The following is a 16,751-nucleotide window of genomic DNA, read 5'->3' on the forward strand; positions in this document are numbered from 1 at the left end:
CATTTGCTGCGAAGTGCTTCTTCCACGAACAACTTTCGTTGGATTTGGCTCGTCTTGGAAGACCCACACGGTCGATTGCTGTTTTGTTTCGGGCTCATACGCATAGATCCATGATTCGTCACCTGTGACGATCTTATAAACGTCTTTCGAAGCACCGCGATCGTATTTTTTCAGCATTTCTTTACACCAATTCACACGAGCATTTTTCTGAGCGATTGTCAAATTGTGCGGGATCCAACGAGAACAAACCTTTTTTACGGCCAGGTGTTCATGCAATATCGAATGTATGCTAGTGGGAGAAATGCATAGGCATGCCTCTAACTGAAGGTATTTTACATGACGGTCTTGCATTATCAGATCTCGTACGGCATCGATGTTTTCTGGCACAACGGCTGTTTTTGGACGACCTTCACGGAATTCGTCTTTGAGCGAGCGTCGGCCACGATTGAATTCGTTGTACCAATTTTTCACAGTGCTATAGGATGGTGCTTCATAGCCATACAAAGATTTTAGTTCATCGATGCACTCTTGTCGTGATAATCCACGACGAAAGTTGTGAAGAATGATCGCATGAAAATGTTCATGAGTTAATTCCATTTTTTGGCCGGGATGAATTTTTTTATTCCCTGTAAATAAAACAATTCACGATTAAATGACAAAACGTTCTGAGTCAAAACTGATGTCAAACTTTCCAATGGAAATGTCAGATTGCAGCTGGCAACACTTAGTGTTGCCTAGGCCAGAAATATATATAGCAGCCTCCGTATACATGTATTTACCTGTAACTGTATATGAGCAAGTTTGTTTGTGTTTTAGATCGGACTGAGTCAATATGAACGGCGTTTCTAGAATCAGATCAGATTATAAAAAGAAAATTTTCTTCAGTGTTATAGTTTTGCCTTAGAAAATAATCTCTGCCAAAATTTCGTAAAGACAACTCGATACAAGAACTTAATATTGATTGTTCATTTCGGGCTATTTTTTTTTTTTTTTTTTTTTTTTTTTTTTTTTTTTTTTTTTTTTTTTTTTTTTTTTTTTTTTTTTTTTTTTTTTTTGCGTTTTCTGAGCACATTTACCACAGTAATTTATAAATTTGTATTACCATCAAAAAGAAGGGATTTACACAAAGATAAGACGTACTCATCTCTAAAAAAAAAACTGAAATTTTGACCTTAGATTTGTCGATTAAAAATTAAGGGTTTTGCCGATATTTGGTCAATATAGGGAGAACAAATAAATATTTATAAATTAAAACAAGTCAGAAAGGTTAAGTTCGGGTGATACCGAGCATTTTATAATATTGCAACTTACAACAATTAAAGCCAAGATAATACGTTAAGGTGTGAAACGTCGAGTATCTGAATCTAAGAAGTTTTATATAATATATACACATAATCTATACAACTCATACGCTGGCCGACAAATTGGGCTTAAGATTTGTTAGAAAAACGAAAATCATTACATGGAGTATGTGGGAGTTGCGGTATCGACTCGATTTTATCTACTAACTATTATCATGCCAAATACTAAAAAAATTTTCGCTGAGTTTCATTGACGTACCACAGATATAACCACCAATCATATAGGAAATAGTCAGCGGGATATTCGAAAATCCTAGCAATAGTTATATGGGAGCTAGGACAAGTTTTCGCCCAACTGTATCTATTTTAGGCACTAGGACATAGTGTTATGAGGTAAACATGTTCTGTAATTTTCATTGAGATAACTTAAATATTGACCAATATATCCAGCATAAAGTCAGCTGAAGGTTCGAAAATCTTTATATTAGATATATGCGGACTCAGGGAAGTATATACCCGGTTCAACCCATTTTTAATACACAGCATTACTGTTGTCAGAACAGGATACCCTCCGAAATTTAATTGTATATTTCACACTTTGTTCGATATTTGCGGTCAAAAGTCAAGTATAGATACGGAGGTCCACATATTCGGTACCAAGGGGCTTGAACAGTTTTGTTGGGACTTGGACAATTTTCGGTCACAAGTTGGCATACTTTAAAAATATTATTGCTGGAAAATCCGTTATATTAATTACTTCGTGATTTGTGTACTGGAAAGTGAAAGAGTCAAGTGGGATTTTGAATTGTGTTATATGGAAGTGTGCGTGATTGTAGTTCACCATGCAATATAAGAATGTGAGAAGAATGCTACGTACGTACGGGAGATATCGGATTTCACCAAAAAGTGGTCCAACTTTCACAATGGCTCTCATAAAGCCGTCTCATACCATCTCGCTGGTAAAATGTGATGTCTCTGGCGAAATTAGACGGGGCCACGCCGCCTTTTTCAAAACTTTTTACCCACAGCTGCCCCTTGCTACTGCGATCCCCTGTACCAAATTATAGTTTTATATCTTAATTTAGTGCTTTGTTATGGCACTTTATACGTTTTCGGTTAATGGCGATTGGTGGACCCATGTACGAACTCGTAATTGTTTTTGTCCTGAAAAACCTATGTACCATGTTTCATTAAGATATCTCAAGTTTTACTCAAGCTCCAGCTTGCACCCTTATTTCAACTTCTCTTGTTATCCTGATCATTTATATATATATATAACCCTATATCTATCTCATTTAGTTAGGTGAACAGTTCTATATAATATACTGTAGCAACAGATTACAAGGATATAAAATACGGTATGTTTACGATATAAGAAAGTAAGTTGACACCAAATTTCTTGAAAGCAAAAATGGTTTCAATATTTTTGTGCAAGATAAGGAGAAAAACTTATGCGATGTTGTCAAAAAAAAATTTAGGTTATGTGAAAAAAATCTATATACGAAATTTATAGATCATTACCTACAAATTTATACAACTTTTTTCCATAGGAAGCGTAGTTTTGTCGGAAATCACGATAATACATTCTTAACCCTTAAAAATTGAACCATGCTCCTGCCATTTCTTTTCCGGACCTCAGATTACACATACATTATTTTTCTCTTAATGCGTGTTATTCTTCCTTCTTTCGTTTCCTAGGGGTTTCAACATATTACACATTTCTTTAATTTTTACCTTTTTCAAAGGCTTTTGCACTAGTCTATTGGGTTTCACAAAATTTACATAAAAACTTCTGTCTGAAAAACTAAAGTTGAAATGGTTTTGTGGATCAAACATTTGGTTTTGTGTAAGGAAATGTGGCACTTCTTCAGAAATAATATTAGAAATGTATTTATATGGGAGATTACAAAATACTTGCTCTCAAATTCGGCACACAACCCTGTTTACATATTAGGTTGTCAAAAAATTCTTGCGGTATTTTTTTATTTTATTTTTTAACTTATAACGGTTTGATGACTCATACCCAGCTCTTGACCGATGCTACGGCTGCTACTATGCCGGTCTCTTTCGACCAATTCAGCGATTTTATCGCAATTTTCGACGACAGGCCTTCCGGAGCGTGGCGCACCTTCGACCACCTCTACACCACAACGAAAACGTTGAAACCATCGTTGTGCGGTGGAAATGAAAACTGTATCGGGTCCATAAACTGCACAAATTTTACGAATAAAACTAGAACTATGCGCTCTCAGCGCCAAATAGCGAAAATACCGCAAGACTTTTTTGACAAACTAATATATTAGCATTTTAAGCATTATAATCTGCAACCTGCTGTTCGACGACTTGCAGTGAGTCACAGTGAAAGTGAGCCACATAATATTGGTGTTGGAAACTTAACAATTAACACTAAAAGCTAACTGCTATTAAGAAAACTTTTATATTCTTTTATCATTTGATAATTTGTAGTAATTCAAATGTGCGTCTAAACAGCGCCTATTTTGAGTACAAACAAATTTATTAAAGCTAAAGATATATTAAAAATAACATAAATAGGTTTGGGCATCGATTCCAATACTCCGTGTGTAAGCCATTCAAAAGGTTCCTTTTCGACGAAACATTATTATTTTTCGAACATTTTGATTGTGAGAGGCCCATAAATTTTCAATTTTATTTAAGTCCGGAAATTCCCATACATGTGGATACATATTTAATAACCATTGCCGCGCAACAAAAGATTTGTGCTTGGGATCGTTATCCTGATACATATAAAAATCATCGTCAATCCCCAGTTTCTCAACACTCGGATTAATGTTTTGATGTCCAATCTCTATATAAAGGAATTTGTTCATTGTGCCTGGAATATGATGTAGATTTCCAGCATCACCACCTGCCATACAGTTTTTCTGATTAATAAATGTTTTGTTTCGAGATATCTGCCCATGAAAACAGTTATTCCTGAAGACTATATGTTTCTAATCTGAACTAAACTACTCGGACACTAAAATAAGGCTTTGTTTAGCTTCTCGGACGGTAAATACTTATCGCTTTCCTTTTGCTCGTTTTCTGTCTGTTGCAATTCTTTCTTCTCTAACAAAACGATGAATTATGTGCTGCAGAGTTCCCCGACTTTTATTAACATATTCTTCTATATCTCTTTGAGATTTACCGTCATGGTACAGTTCAATCATTCGCTGTCTAATTTCTACACTTGTGGGTCGACAATTTTCACAAATTTTTTTTCAAAAATACAATTAATGCATAAACAAGATTTGTGCGAAAAGGCATATTCTTTAAAAATAAAAATACCGCCATTACAACAAGCACAAAGTTACGTGGCTCACTTTGAGACGCCATTTGCGTACTTGTTGTCTTTTTTGAAGATTACAACAGCCACAATTCACAGTTAGAGAGAACAAGTAGGCCTGCCTTACAAAGCCAAAAATAAAAAGTGCCACAAAGTTTTGAAGTTAACAACTTGAGGATATATTTTTTTTAGAGGTTTCTCACTTTCACTGTGACTCGCCGTATACAAGTACATGCGAGTTGTTGTCGCTCTCTCGCTCTCTCTCTTTATTTCTCTAACTTAACTGTTCTGCAATTTATTAGAATGCCGACAGGAATAGATTAACGGCTTCCAAAAGACTTCAAAGACTTCTCATTGTACATCGAGTATCAAATTTTTGCTATATAAATATATTTCAAAAATAAATATGTTTAATTAAATCAAAACAGTAGTCGTCCAGTGTAACGAAATAGCAGAATCGACATATTTGCTTGAATTAAAGTAGGTCTGCTCCCGAGAAATGAAGAAAAATGGCTAGTAAGCAATTTTACGTTAAAAAGCAAAAACAATTTACACGTTCAATAAAGTCATCGAAAAAGCTAATTATTCAACGTAATCGATGTTTTTTTTTTTTGTTTTTTTTTATGTAAGATATTTAAAATGTAATAATAAAAACACAATCTCGTTTTATATGTTGTTTTTACTCCAAATCCTATAACAATTTTATAATGAAATTCAAATAAATTAAATTATTTAAAAATATAAAAACTAAAAAATATGAATATTCTTTTCATTTACTGCCCACCTCCATGACGGAGCCAGTCTTCTTTAATCATATCGGCGGCCTTTTCGGCGATCATTATCGTCGGCGTATTCGTATTGCCCGTCGGTATGGTCGGCATAATACTAGCATCGATCACACGCAAACCACGCATGCCATAAACGCGCAAACGTGGATCCACTACCGCAAACGGATCGTCGTACACACCCATTTTACAAGTACCCACCGGATGGTAAATTGTCTGTGAGTAGAAACGGGCAATGCACTCCCAAAAAGCGTCGCTCAGGTACTCCACTTCGGGGCAATTGCGCCATTCGAAAATGTTCAGCGTGGCATTGAGTCGCCGCATGATGGCGGTTTGTGTTAAGCTGTGCGCAAATTTTACGCCTTCCACCTGCGGTGAAATATTTAAAAGGTCGCACTCAAGCATATGTATTGTTAGTGTATGATTCTGCACTTACCAGTACAGCCATATCCAACGGATGGTCGAAATAATTAGCATAGATACGTGGATGCACACGCGGATCGCTTGATCTTAACTCGAGACGGCCGCGACTTTTCGGCCGCATTAATAAGATTGTCAATGTGAAGGTGTCTTTGTAAATCATGTGTTCAAAAATATTTTCGTAATTAGCAAACGATATTCCACTACCACGTCTGCCGATCAGGCCACCGTCAGCGCCATAACCGTAACTGCCCATAAAGATTTGTATGTCAGGCCAATCCAGTTTAGGATCCTGATATTTGGTGCTCGTGAAACCCATAACTTCGCTGATGGGCATGGCATAGAAAAATCCATTGGCATGATGTAGAAAGGAGTCCACCGACCGGGTGTTCAACATTTCCGGCACTATAAAGGAAAGACGATGCCCCGTAACGCTATTGTCAACGAGATACTGCGGTCCTGCAGTAGATATATGATCTTGTAAATTGATACCAACGCCAGGCAAATGCTGTATAACTGGTATGCCATGTTGAATTAGTTGTTGCTCCGGCCCGATACCCGAAGTCATCAGCAATTGTGGGCTGGCTATGGCGCCAGCTGATAGTATAACTTCCCGACGTGCGCTAACCTTATGCATGAAGCCTAAATGCTCAAAGTGCACACCGCGCGCTACTTTCGTCTCCTTATCGACGATTATGCGATTGACAAAAGCGCGCAGCACTATATCGAGGTTCGGACGTTTCCAAGCTGGTCGTATATAAGCTTTATTCTCGCTACAACGTAGTCCGTCGCGGATGGTGCCATGCGGCACAGCGAAGCCGGTTTGACTGCGCCCATTGAAGTCGTTAAATGGATTTAGCTGAAAAATAGAAAATTACTCAAACAGTTATGATAAATATTTATAGCAACAACACACCAAGTTCAGCTCCGTGGCTGCTTCCATGAAGACGTCCAATAACGGGGATGGAAACCTATAATTTTCAATTGTAACCGGTCCACCGAAACCGTGATAGAAACGATCGTTCTCGAAGCCTGGCACGCGCATGTCCTCCATTTTTCTAAAATAATGCAAAATGCTGTCATAATTCCAACCAACATTACCCAATTCCGCCCAGTGATCGTAGTCACGTCTATTACCGCGTATATGCATCATTGCATTTATTGAGCTACAGCCGCCTAATAATTTGGCGCGCGGCCAGAAGCAACTCTGTCCTTGCATGGCGAGGCAGTAGCGATCGGATGGCTCTGTGCGATAACCCCAATCAAATGGAGTGCGCTGAAATATTGGATACAACATTGGCAATTCCGATATCATGGGTTCATCACCGCCGGCTTCCAGCAATAACACACTCCAGTTACGCACCTCCGACAGACGCGATGCGAGCACACAACCAGCCGTACCGCCACCGATAATAACAAAGTCATACGAGTCACGTAAATTCAAAATATTCGTTGCGCGCAGTCGGTTATCCTCGTCAACTATGTCCGGTCGGTAAATATTTATGCCATCGATGAGCATGATAATTATTGTCGCGCTTGGTAGAGCCGTGAGCACGAAGCGCCATAGCGTTACAAGACCAGCTCCACCCAACATTTCACACAACTGACAGCAACGGGCTGACTTTTTTTTGTTGGTTGTTAAATTTCACGCGCGCCCAACTGTTTTCAACCGTTTTCAAAATTTCACTGTGCTTGCAAATAGACTAGGCCATTAAGCTTGGTGTTATGCTTCTTCGGCAGACGGTGCTTTGTTGACCCAAAAATCACAATTTGCTGCGCTAGCAGAATTCTTCCAACGGCGAGACAAAATAATAAAAACCAAATATAAGTATAATCGACCAAAAATGCTCAAAAGTTTGAGCTTTATAGAAACTATGAGGCCTAAAATCAAAAGGCTGAGTTAAAGTTCTAAATACTCATTTAAGTTTTGGGTTGAATGTTCTCCTTTCATAATGCTTATTGCTCTTGATATATACATGTGTATGATATACAATATATGTACATATATTCATATAACTTACTTAATAAAATACCACTAATCCAGCGGTCTTTCGGCGATCCCTTGAATATGGAATCATGACCTTCTTTAACAGAAAATGCATGAAAGACTTCGAAATCTTCCTATACGTACGATTCGTGGTAAAAACAACTCTCTCTACATTGGTCTACTCTGACAGAAATATAATTTTGTGATGACAGCAGTGAAAAACTAGAAAGTTTGATCACTTGGACCCTAAAGTTTAGTCTATAGTAAAGTGTTTACTTGTAGAGATAGAATAATTTTAGCCGAATATAAATTCGTGTTCATTACGTTTACGTAAACCAAACGTCGATAATCTTTAGTTTAGCCTCAGATACGACTATTCGACTAATTATGGTTCATATTTCCGGTGAGAACATTGTTTTAATTCGGAAAGATAAAAACGGTTAAGTACTACAACTACTTTTCCTCCAGCTTTTCCGACAGCCACTTAATTAAATAAATTAACAAATGATATGCTTCGGACTTGCTAATTGACTTCATCAAGTGACTGTTCGAAACACCTGTTATACAGGGTGGGCCATATAAAATTTTAAATTTATAAAGTCAATAAAGAAAAAACGGCTTGATATTTTTCAAAGGTCTCTAACATTTATTTAAAAGGTTGTTTTATGAAATTAATTTGTGGAAAACAATTTCGGACAAATGACCACCACGGTTGAGTTCATAGTAGCTTATCCGATCCACCCAATTTTTGAGTACTTTCTCGATGGTTTCAGGCCTTATGGCAGCTACAGCAGCTTGAATCTCGTACTTTAGATCTTGAGTTGTTTCTGGATGGTTGGCGTAACATTTATCTTTAACAGCTCTCCACAGAAATTAGTCCAACGGAGTTAAATCGCACCTTCTGTGAGGCCAATTCACATCACCTCTTATGCTGATTATGCGATTTTCGTTCGAAGATTGAGTGTAGCGTTTGCTGTATGGCACGTAGCGCCGTCCTGCTAGAACCAAATGTTGTCCAAGTCTTCCTCTACAAATTGCTTGCAGAAAAATTCCGTTAACAATGCGCGATATCGCGCACCATTGATGGCTACGGCAGTTCCTTCTTCACTTTCGAAGATTCCAAAGGACCAAAATCCGCACCATACAATGATTCGTGCTGGGTGCATTGGCTTCTCGACGATTACGTGCGGGTTTTCTGTGCCCCAAATGCGACAATTCTGCTTGTTAACGTAACCATCGAGGTGGAAATAAGCCTCGTCCGAAAAGATGATTTTTCGGTTAAATTAACCATCCACTTTGAAAAACGGTTTTCAATATTTCCCAGTTTTCTTCTAGTGAATAGCGACCCATTTCGTAAATTTTAGATTTTTTACTGAATATCTGTCACTTTCCGAGTGGTATTTGACTTTTCCAATGTCGAAATATAGATAATTCAAATTTAAAACATTAGATGGCCCACCCTGTACTATATTTGAACAATTAGATATACTAAGCAGACTACCTAAACAGGTGTTCAAATAAATTGTGAATGATTTATAATGTTAATGCATTAGTTATAAATCTTTCAACAAGCAATTATCGCATAAATTGGATTTTATTTTATAATTCCTTTATTCGTTATTAAAAACAAAAACAAACTTAATATGAAACTAACATTTTCCTTTTCTTTTTCCTTCTATTCTAGGTGAGCTAATCTATGCAATAATCAACATGTATGTATGTATGTCATTATGACTCACACCACTCGGTACTATATTCCGATTATTGTTCATTATTTCCTCGTCAGTAAAGTACGTCTCGGACTTTCTTTGGATGTATTTTAAATCAAGTGTGCAATTGTCATACTGAAAAAGAGATTTAAACTGTATCTTCAACAAAAAAGCTCAAAAACATGCCTTTTTTCGACGAAAAATCACTCAACTTTTAGATGTCCATTGTGTACTTGAAAAAATTGGCTCACACTGTTACTGGTTTGAGAAACTGAACTCAACTGAAAAGTGCCCGGCCTGCCACATATGTAGATAGCGCTACTAGAATAAAATCCACATGATTTTTAGTTAAACTTAAACTTCAAAAGGCGCACGTATAAATTTGATAGCTGTCGGATCATTAGTTTGTGAATTATATCTCTTTAAATGCAAAAACTTTCTTTATTGTGAAAAAACTGATAAAAATGAATTTCACGTGTTAAAAGCATTGTGTTTTGTGAGAAAAATACCGTTGAAGCCAAGTTTTGGATTGATTAACATTATATTGACTCTGACTCAGGGAAAACGACCGTTGAAAAGTAGTTTGCTATGTTTGAACGAACCGAGCACGACGATGGCAGTGGGCGATCAAAAGAGTTTGTCACCGGCGAAAACATCAAAAAGTCCACAAACTAATTTTGGTACAACTTAAACTGAAGTTGTTCGAGATGGCAGGCACTCTAAAGATATCAACTGAACATGTATATCATATCATTCGCAAATATTTGGGTATGAGAAAGCTCTGTGCATAGCGGGTGCCGCGTGAGCGCACATTTGACGGAAAACAAACGACCAGTTGATGATTCGATGCCGTGTTTGAAATGTTGAAGCGTAATAAACACGAGTTTTTGCGTCGATATTTTACAATGAATGAAACATAACTCCAACGTTTGACTCCGAAGTCCCATCGACAACTATACGAGCGTACTGCCCAAGTTAAACCTGGTACCAAGCTTGGAATAACGCAACAGTCGGCTGGCAAAGTTATGGCGTTTGTATTTTGGGCTGCGCCTAGAATAATTTTTATTAACTGCCTTGAAAAAGCAACGACCGTCAGTCTATAGGACTATAATACGAGTACATAGCGTTACTGGACCGCTTGATGGACGCCACGCACCGCGTCACAAGTCAGTGAAAACAATGGTAAAAATACATGCATTGGGAATTCGAATTGACCCCAACGACGACTTCCCGTACTCAGATCTCAAAAGAATGCTCGTCGGGAAGAAATTTTCGTCCAATGAAGAGGTGCTCATTTTGAAGCAAACGGCAAATTGTACTACAAAAATGATATCGAAAAGTTGGAGGGTCACTATAATCACTGTATTGCCTTTGAAAGAAATTATGTAGAATAAAAACTAACACATTTTGTCAAAATAACGTTAGTGCATACAGTTGTTTTTTTAAATAAATATAATCGAATAAATTAATACTAAGACATGGCTTAAACTTCAAAAACAAGTATATACACGAGTAAGGAGAACTATCACGTTTGTTCCTCCTTCCAGTCGTCCTCAATCATCACAGCTGCTTTTTCGGCAATTAGCGTTGTTGGCCCATTCGTATTGCCGCTGGTTATTTCTGGCATTATGCTCGCATCAACCAGACGCAATCTGTTCACGCCGCGCACTCGTAGACGCTGATCTACTACAGCGTGCGAATCGGTGTATGCGCCCATGCGACACGTGCCCACCGGATGCCAAGCACCGATATACAAGTATTTTATGTAACACAACCAATAGTCATCTGAATCGTACGGCAGCCGATCGCATTCCTCAATGGGCACATGCAACAGCTGTAAACCATAATTTCTAAACGCCGCAGTGGTGCACATGCGCTGCACGAAGCGCACATTTCTTAGCAATGTGAGCTGGTCAGCGGGCTCGCTGGCATAGTTGTTGTATATGAGCGGCGGCGCTTGAGGATCGGCCGAGCGTAGACGCACTTTGCCTCGCGAAAGCGGACGTAGTAACGATCCATAGATTTGTAAGAGGCTTTTATTGTCGGCCGCGCGTGAAATCCCAGCGACTATTTCATCGCGAAGCTGCAGAAATTTGAAGCTGTCGGCAGTACCCGCCGGTACAATCGTGTGCGACACCAAGTGCAGATCGGGATACTGACTGCTGCTGCTCGCATTGCTGTTAATGAAACCCATAATGCTGATACTGGCTGCAAGTGGACCCGTTTGGCGCAAAAAATAATCGGCAACGCTTTGTGGTTCGCCCATACTGCGTGGCAGGTTAATTTCGCGCCCAAACTTGAGTATCAAAGGCAGCATGCCGTGATCATGCAGATTATTGCCTACAGGCAAATCTGCGATTTGTTTTATGCGCAGCGCTTTCAAATGCTCACTTGGCCCAATGCCCGACTGTAACAGTAATTTTGGCGAATTTATGGCGCCTGCCGCCACAAGCACCTCGCTCATAGCGGCAACTTTTAAGCGATGATGATTTCGTAAGATGAATTCAACACCCACAGCGCGACTGTTGTCTGAAGAAAAGAGTATTTTCGTAACCATTGCCCTTTTAATGACATGTAGATTAGGTCTGGTGCGTGATATTTGCCCCAAATACGTTTTCGCAACGCTCATGCGCCTTCCCTTTTCTATATTCGCGGGTATTGCGTCTGTATAACCAACGATAGTGCCATCCGATAAATCGGATATATAGCGCAACCCTAGCTCGCTGCTAGCATTGAGCACAAGTTGCGCAAGTTCATTGTGCTCCTCCAGATGGTCAAACTGGTTCAGTACTACGGTACCAAGTGGTTTATCGACGACTTCGTGCTGCGTGGCTTTCAACGCTTTTTCGTACAAAAATTTCATTTCCTCCCACGACCACTTATCGCAACCCAATAGACGCCATCGATCGAAATCCTCTTTATTACCAAGCAAAAAAATGCTTCCACTCATAGAGCTTGAGCCACCTATCATTTTACCACGCGGCCAATAACAGCGACGCTGCTGCATGCCTTGACAACAGTTCGGATTCGGTTCACCAAAGTCGGTCCAGGTGTAGGGGCTGTGATGTAGCGTAGAACTTAGTGTGAAGATCTGAAAAGATTAAATAGAAGGTTAGACAACAAGCAAACGAACCAGGGGGTACTTAGATAATCCGTTCAATTCGGGGGTTCTATGATCTAAATAATATTCATACAATTGTATATAACATTGTGAATAGCAGTTAACCGGGTTTTTTTGCCGGAAATCTTTATTTTACCTTAGCAAAAAATTTTAGCATTTTTAATGAACCTATGATCTGCGATCAATCAGGTGCTTCTACTAAATGGAGAATTGACAGCAACCTGATGAATTATTATTATACTCTCGCAACAAAGTTGCTAAAGAGAGTATTATAGTTTTGTTCACATAACGGTTGTTTGTAAGTCCTAAAACTAAGAGGGTCAGATATAGGGTTATATATACCAAAGTGACGAGTAGAGTTGAAATTCGGATGTCTGTCCGTCCATCCGTCCGTGCAAGCTGTAACTTGAGTAAAAATTGAGATATCATGATGAAACTTGGCACATGTAATTCTTGGCTCCATAAAAGGTTAAGTTCGAATATGGGCAAAATCGGCCCACGTGTCATAACTAAGCCACAAAATAAAATGAAATTTGGCACAAAGGATCGCATTAGGGAGGAGCATATTTGGACGTAATTTTTTTAACGTACTAACTTTTTTGTACATATCTCGAACTACTATACTATGTCAACCAAACTGTATAGAGTCGTTTCTGTTAGGCATTTCCATATATAATAATCACGCCCATCTCCCATACAAAGGTTATGTTGAAAATCACTAAAAGTGCGTTCACCGACTAAGATTAAACGTCAGAAACTAAATTTTACGGAAGAAATGTCAGAAGGAAGCTGCATCCAGGCTTTTTTTAAAAATTGAAAATGGGCGTGGCGTCGCCCACTTGTGGACCAAAAACCATACCTCAGGAAGTACTCAACCGATTTCAATGAAATTCGGTATATAATATTTTCTTAACACCCTGATGACATGTACCAAATATGGGTGAAATCGGTTCACAACCACGCCTGAAATCTCGATTATCACTTTATCATGCGAGAGTGAACTTAGCCCTTCCTTACTTGTATTTATTTATGTTTTTTGATTTAAGAGAAGCATTTATATATGATACACAGAGGGTAAAAGATTTGGTACATACGGCCTCTACTGAATGAGCTTTTCTATCTTACGGTCCGAGCTATACCTCTGGAGTCCGTTACTTAAATTAAGTGGACCCAATTGAAAGATAAAGGGTAATATGCGTTTTTAAGTACTCCTCAAGTTGCAGTGAATTACCTCAAAAAAACGAGAATGCCAAATGCTGTCGGAATAACGTTTAGTAAGAACGTTTATGTCTTCAGCTGCCTGTTTTTATCCAGGTAGAGTAGACTGAATATCTCTCAAATCGTTGCAGATAGAAGAATCCAGAAGCTCTCTACGTCCGATTCGCAACATTGAAATTTATTGAAGTGCAGTACTGTGTTTATGTGTATATATGTGTGTATATATGTGTATATATGTACACATGTATTAATGATTATTTATTCTTTTGGTTTAGCACTGCACTTATGAATCATAGCTTCCCAATTGGCTTTTAATACTGAAAAGTCCGAAAAGAAATCCAACAAAAGCTTTCTTCATCTCATAGAGAATCTAAAAACTCACCTCAGATTCTAAAGGCGGATCTTCGCCAGCCTCCAGCAGCAGCACTTTGATACGCGGGTTTTCGGTTAAACGACTGGCAACCACCGAACCAGCCGTACCGGCGCCCACAATGACGAAGTCATACTTCTCCAGACCTTCTCTCAGCGCTTCGTCAGCAAAGTCAGCAGGCCATTGGCTAGCGTTTGTCAACTCACACTTTGCTGTATTTATTGCGGCGAAGAGATTGCTGACAAGAGCTTCAGCGCTGCCAACGTATGAGGTCGCGCAGCTGGCGTGCGCCGTGGTGTCATTGGCTGCTGCCAAAAGCCTGCTAGCGTCGCTGATGACATGCGCGAGCGTTGTGCCGCTGATCACTGCAATCACCACGAGCGTCAAGGCAACTGTTGCTGTGGAAGAGGAAAAGCCTTAGAAATAAAATACAATTTTCCGTTTTATATACATATAATTCTATTTTGTTTACCCCAAATGAAAAACCTGAATTTCGTGCACGTCAAGTATTGAACATCGCTGTGTGCTTATCGAGGGCGCTGAACTGCTACTAAAAAGCTTACCTTTTTCAGCCCGAAATTGAAAGTGTGTGAAATGCATTAAATCTTAAATTTAAATTATATTATATGCGTTTACTTTTATCTCGGTATTTTATGGCAATTGTGATAACAATAATACCCTTAATTTTTATACTCCTGCAACATGTTGCTACAGAGTATAATGGCTTCATTCACCTAACGGTTGTACGTATCAGCTACAGGGTTATATACATATTAAATGATCAGGATGATGAGGCGATTTTTAATATGAGTAACGCTCTTTCTGCGCGTTATACAAGATACCCGTTTAAGCGCGAATGGCGACCAAAGGGTGACACGTTTGCACTAGTTCCGTAGTAGTTCCGCTGGTTGACGTTTTGCACCTTCATGTATTTCCCGGCTTTGATTTCTGCCAGTTTCAAAAGTATAAATGTTGCACTCGAAGTTAGCGCTTCCTTACTTCTTTTATTTGTTTTCGTCGCAATTCTCCACTTTGTTTTTAAACAGATTAACATGTCAGTAAGTCATGTTTGGAGTGCAGCAGTAGGACACATGCACATACATAAACCTATATACAGTGGTGGCCTTATAAATAGAAACGATATGCTAGAAGAAATCAAATCACTGTATACTTTTTTCAGATGTGCACTTTAAATTGTAATTCCCGTTATTTGTAGTGTGTACTTTGAACGTTATTGTTAAAGAAACACGTGACTGTGTGCTGATTGGTTATTGAAAAAATTAAAATTATTTCCCGGTTTAGGTTTCTTGGCTGGACACGTAATTAGAAACGTGCAGTTTTTTTTTTTGATTCTTGGTTTTTTTTTAACTTAACGATAAAGTGAGTATACTTCAATTAAACAATGTTCAATTAAAAGTGTTTTAATTATTAGAATGGGCAAAAAAAAGTCATATACTCCCAAAATGAGAGAGTTAATTGTAAGGTGCCATCAAAAGGAGCAACTTTCAATGTCAGCTATCGCACAAAGGATTTCCTGCTCCAAAATAATGGTATTTGTAGCTATTCATTTGTATAAAAAAAAACAAAGAAATTTAAAACCACTACCAGGAAGAGCAGACCTCGAAAAACCACTCCAGCAAAAGACCGGACAATTTGTATGACGGATCAAAAACAATCCTTTCATGACTAGGCGTGAAATAAAGGCTGAAGTTGGACAAGAAATGAAGGTAGAAATATCAGCTCGGACGATAAGAAGACGAGGCGTTTATAGGAGTCGGGACTTCGTGGTTGCATTGCGCAAAAAAAAAACTCCAGTAAGACGTTCCTCCAACATGGCGTTGAGCCCCAGGTACACTGTGAAAGCAGTAAAACATGGTGGCGAATTCGTTATGCTGTGGGGAGCCTTTTCCTCTCTTGGTATTGGCCCAATAGTGCTTTTTCAAGGGATAATAGACCAACATCAATATAAAAGCATTCTGGAACCACATTCCTTTGAGAATATGCCAGTCCATTATATGATGATGTTGACCCTAAACATACTTGGATTGGCCTCCGCAATGTCCTGATCTCAACCCAATTGAAAATTTATGGGCAATTGTGAAACGAGATCTTAAAGACAAAGAACCGCGAAATAATGACGGGTTGTTTCAAATAGTCCAACAAAATTTGACATAGCATATCAGTGTAAACATGCCAACAATTAATCCACAATTTACCGCGAACGTTATATAATATTGTTAAAAATAAGGGATATCCAACAAAATACTACAAATTTAATAAATTTTTTCAATTTTATATAAATATTTTTAAATTTTTACTGTTGTTTCTAATTATATGACCAAATTGAATTTGGTGTTCTTTCTGTTCGCCTCATTGTCTTGAAAATTGTTGTTGCTTTTTTTATGTTAAACTCAAACAAAATGTGTTACTTTGTTGTTTCCAATTTATAGTTTTAATGTGGCAATCTAAAATTTCAAAATAAATTAAGAAAACTATATGCAGCAAAGTCGTTACTAATTATAACACCACCACTGTA

At 38.3% G+C, this 16,751-nt stretch overlaps 3 protein-coding genes across 4 annotated transcripts in view; 1 reads left to right on the plus strand and 2 right to left on the minus strand.

Moving 5' to 3' along the window:
• LOC108968019 (flotillin-2) overlaps positions 1–16,751 on the plus strand; it is a 402,447-nt gene that overhangs the window by 307,562 nt on the left and 78,134 nt on the right. The gene's annotated exons all lie outside the window — the stretch shown is intronic.
• LOC108967943 (glucose dehydrogenase [FAD, quinone]) lies at positions 5,379–7,404 on the minus strand. The gene is made up of 3 exons (XM_018931644.1): positions 6,727–7,404; positions 5,827–6,669; positions 5,379–5,759 (listed from the first exon to the last, which is right to left on the minus strand). Exons 1-3 carry the CDS (start codon positions 7,402–7,404, stop codon positions 5,379–5,381), a joined length of 1,902 nt encoding a protein of 633 aa, XP_018787189.1.
• Positions 10,977–14,316, minus strand: LOC108968018 (glucose dehydrogenase [FAD, quinone]). The gene is made up of 3 exons (XM_018931737.1): positions 14,228–14,316; positions 13,859–14,162; positions 10,977–12,597 (listed from the first exon to the last, which is right to left on the minus strand). Exon 3 carries the CDS (start codon positions 12,511–12,513, stop codon positions 11,032–11,034), a length of 1,482 nt encoding a protein of 493 aa, XP_018787282.1. The 5' UTR covers positions 12,514–12,597; positions 13,859–14,162; positions 14,228–14,316; the 3' UTR covers positions 10,977–11,031.

Source organism: Bactrocera latifrons, unplaced genomic scaffold (genome assembly GCF_001853355.1).
Source record: "Bactrocera latifrons isolate USDA-ARS-PBARC rearing strain unplaced genomic scaffold, ASM185335v1 scaffold_20, whole genome shotgun sequence".
NCBI classification, from domain to species: domain Eukaryota; kingdom Metazoa; phylum Arthropoda; class Insecta; order Diptera; family Tephritidae; genus Bactrocera; species Bactrocera latifrons.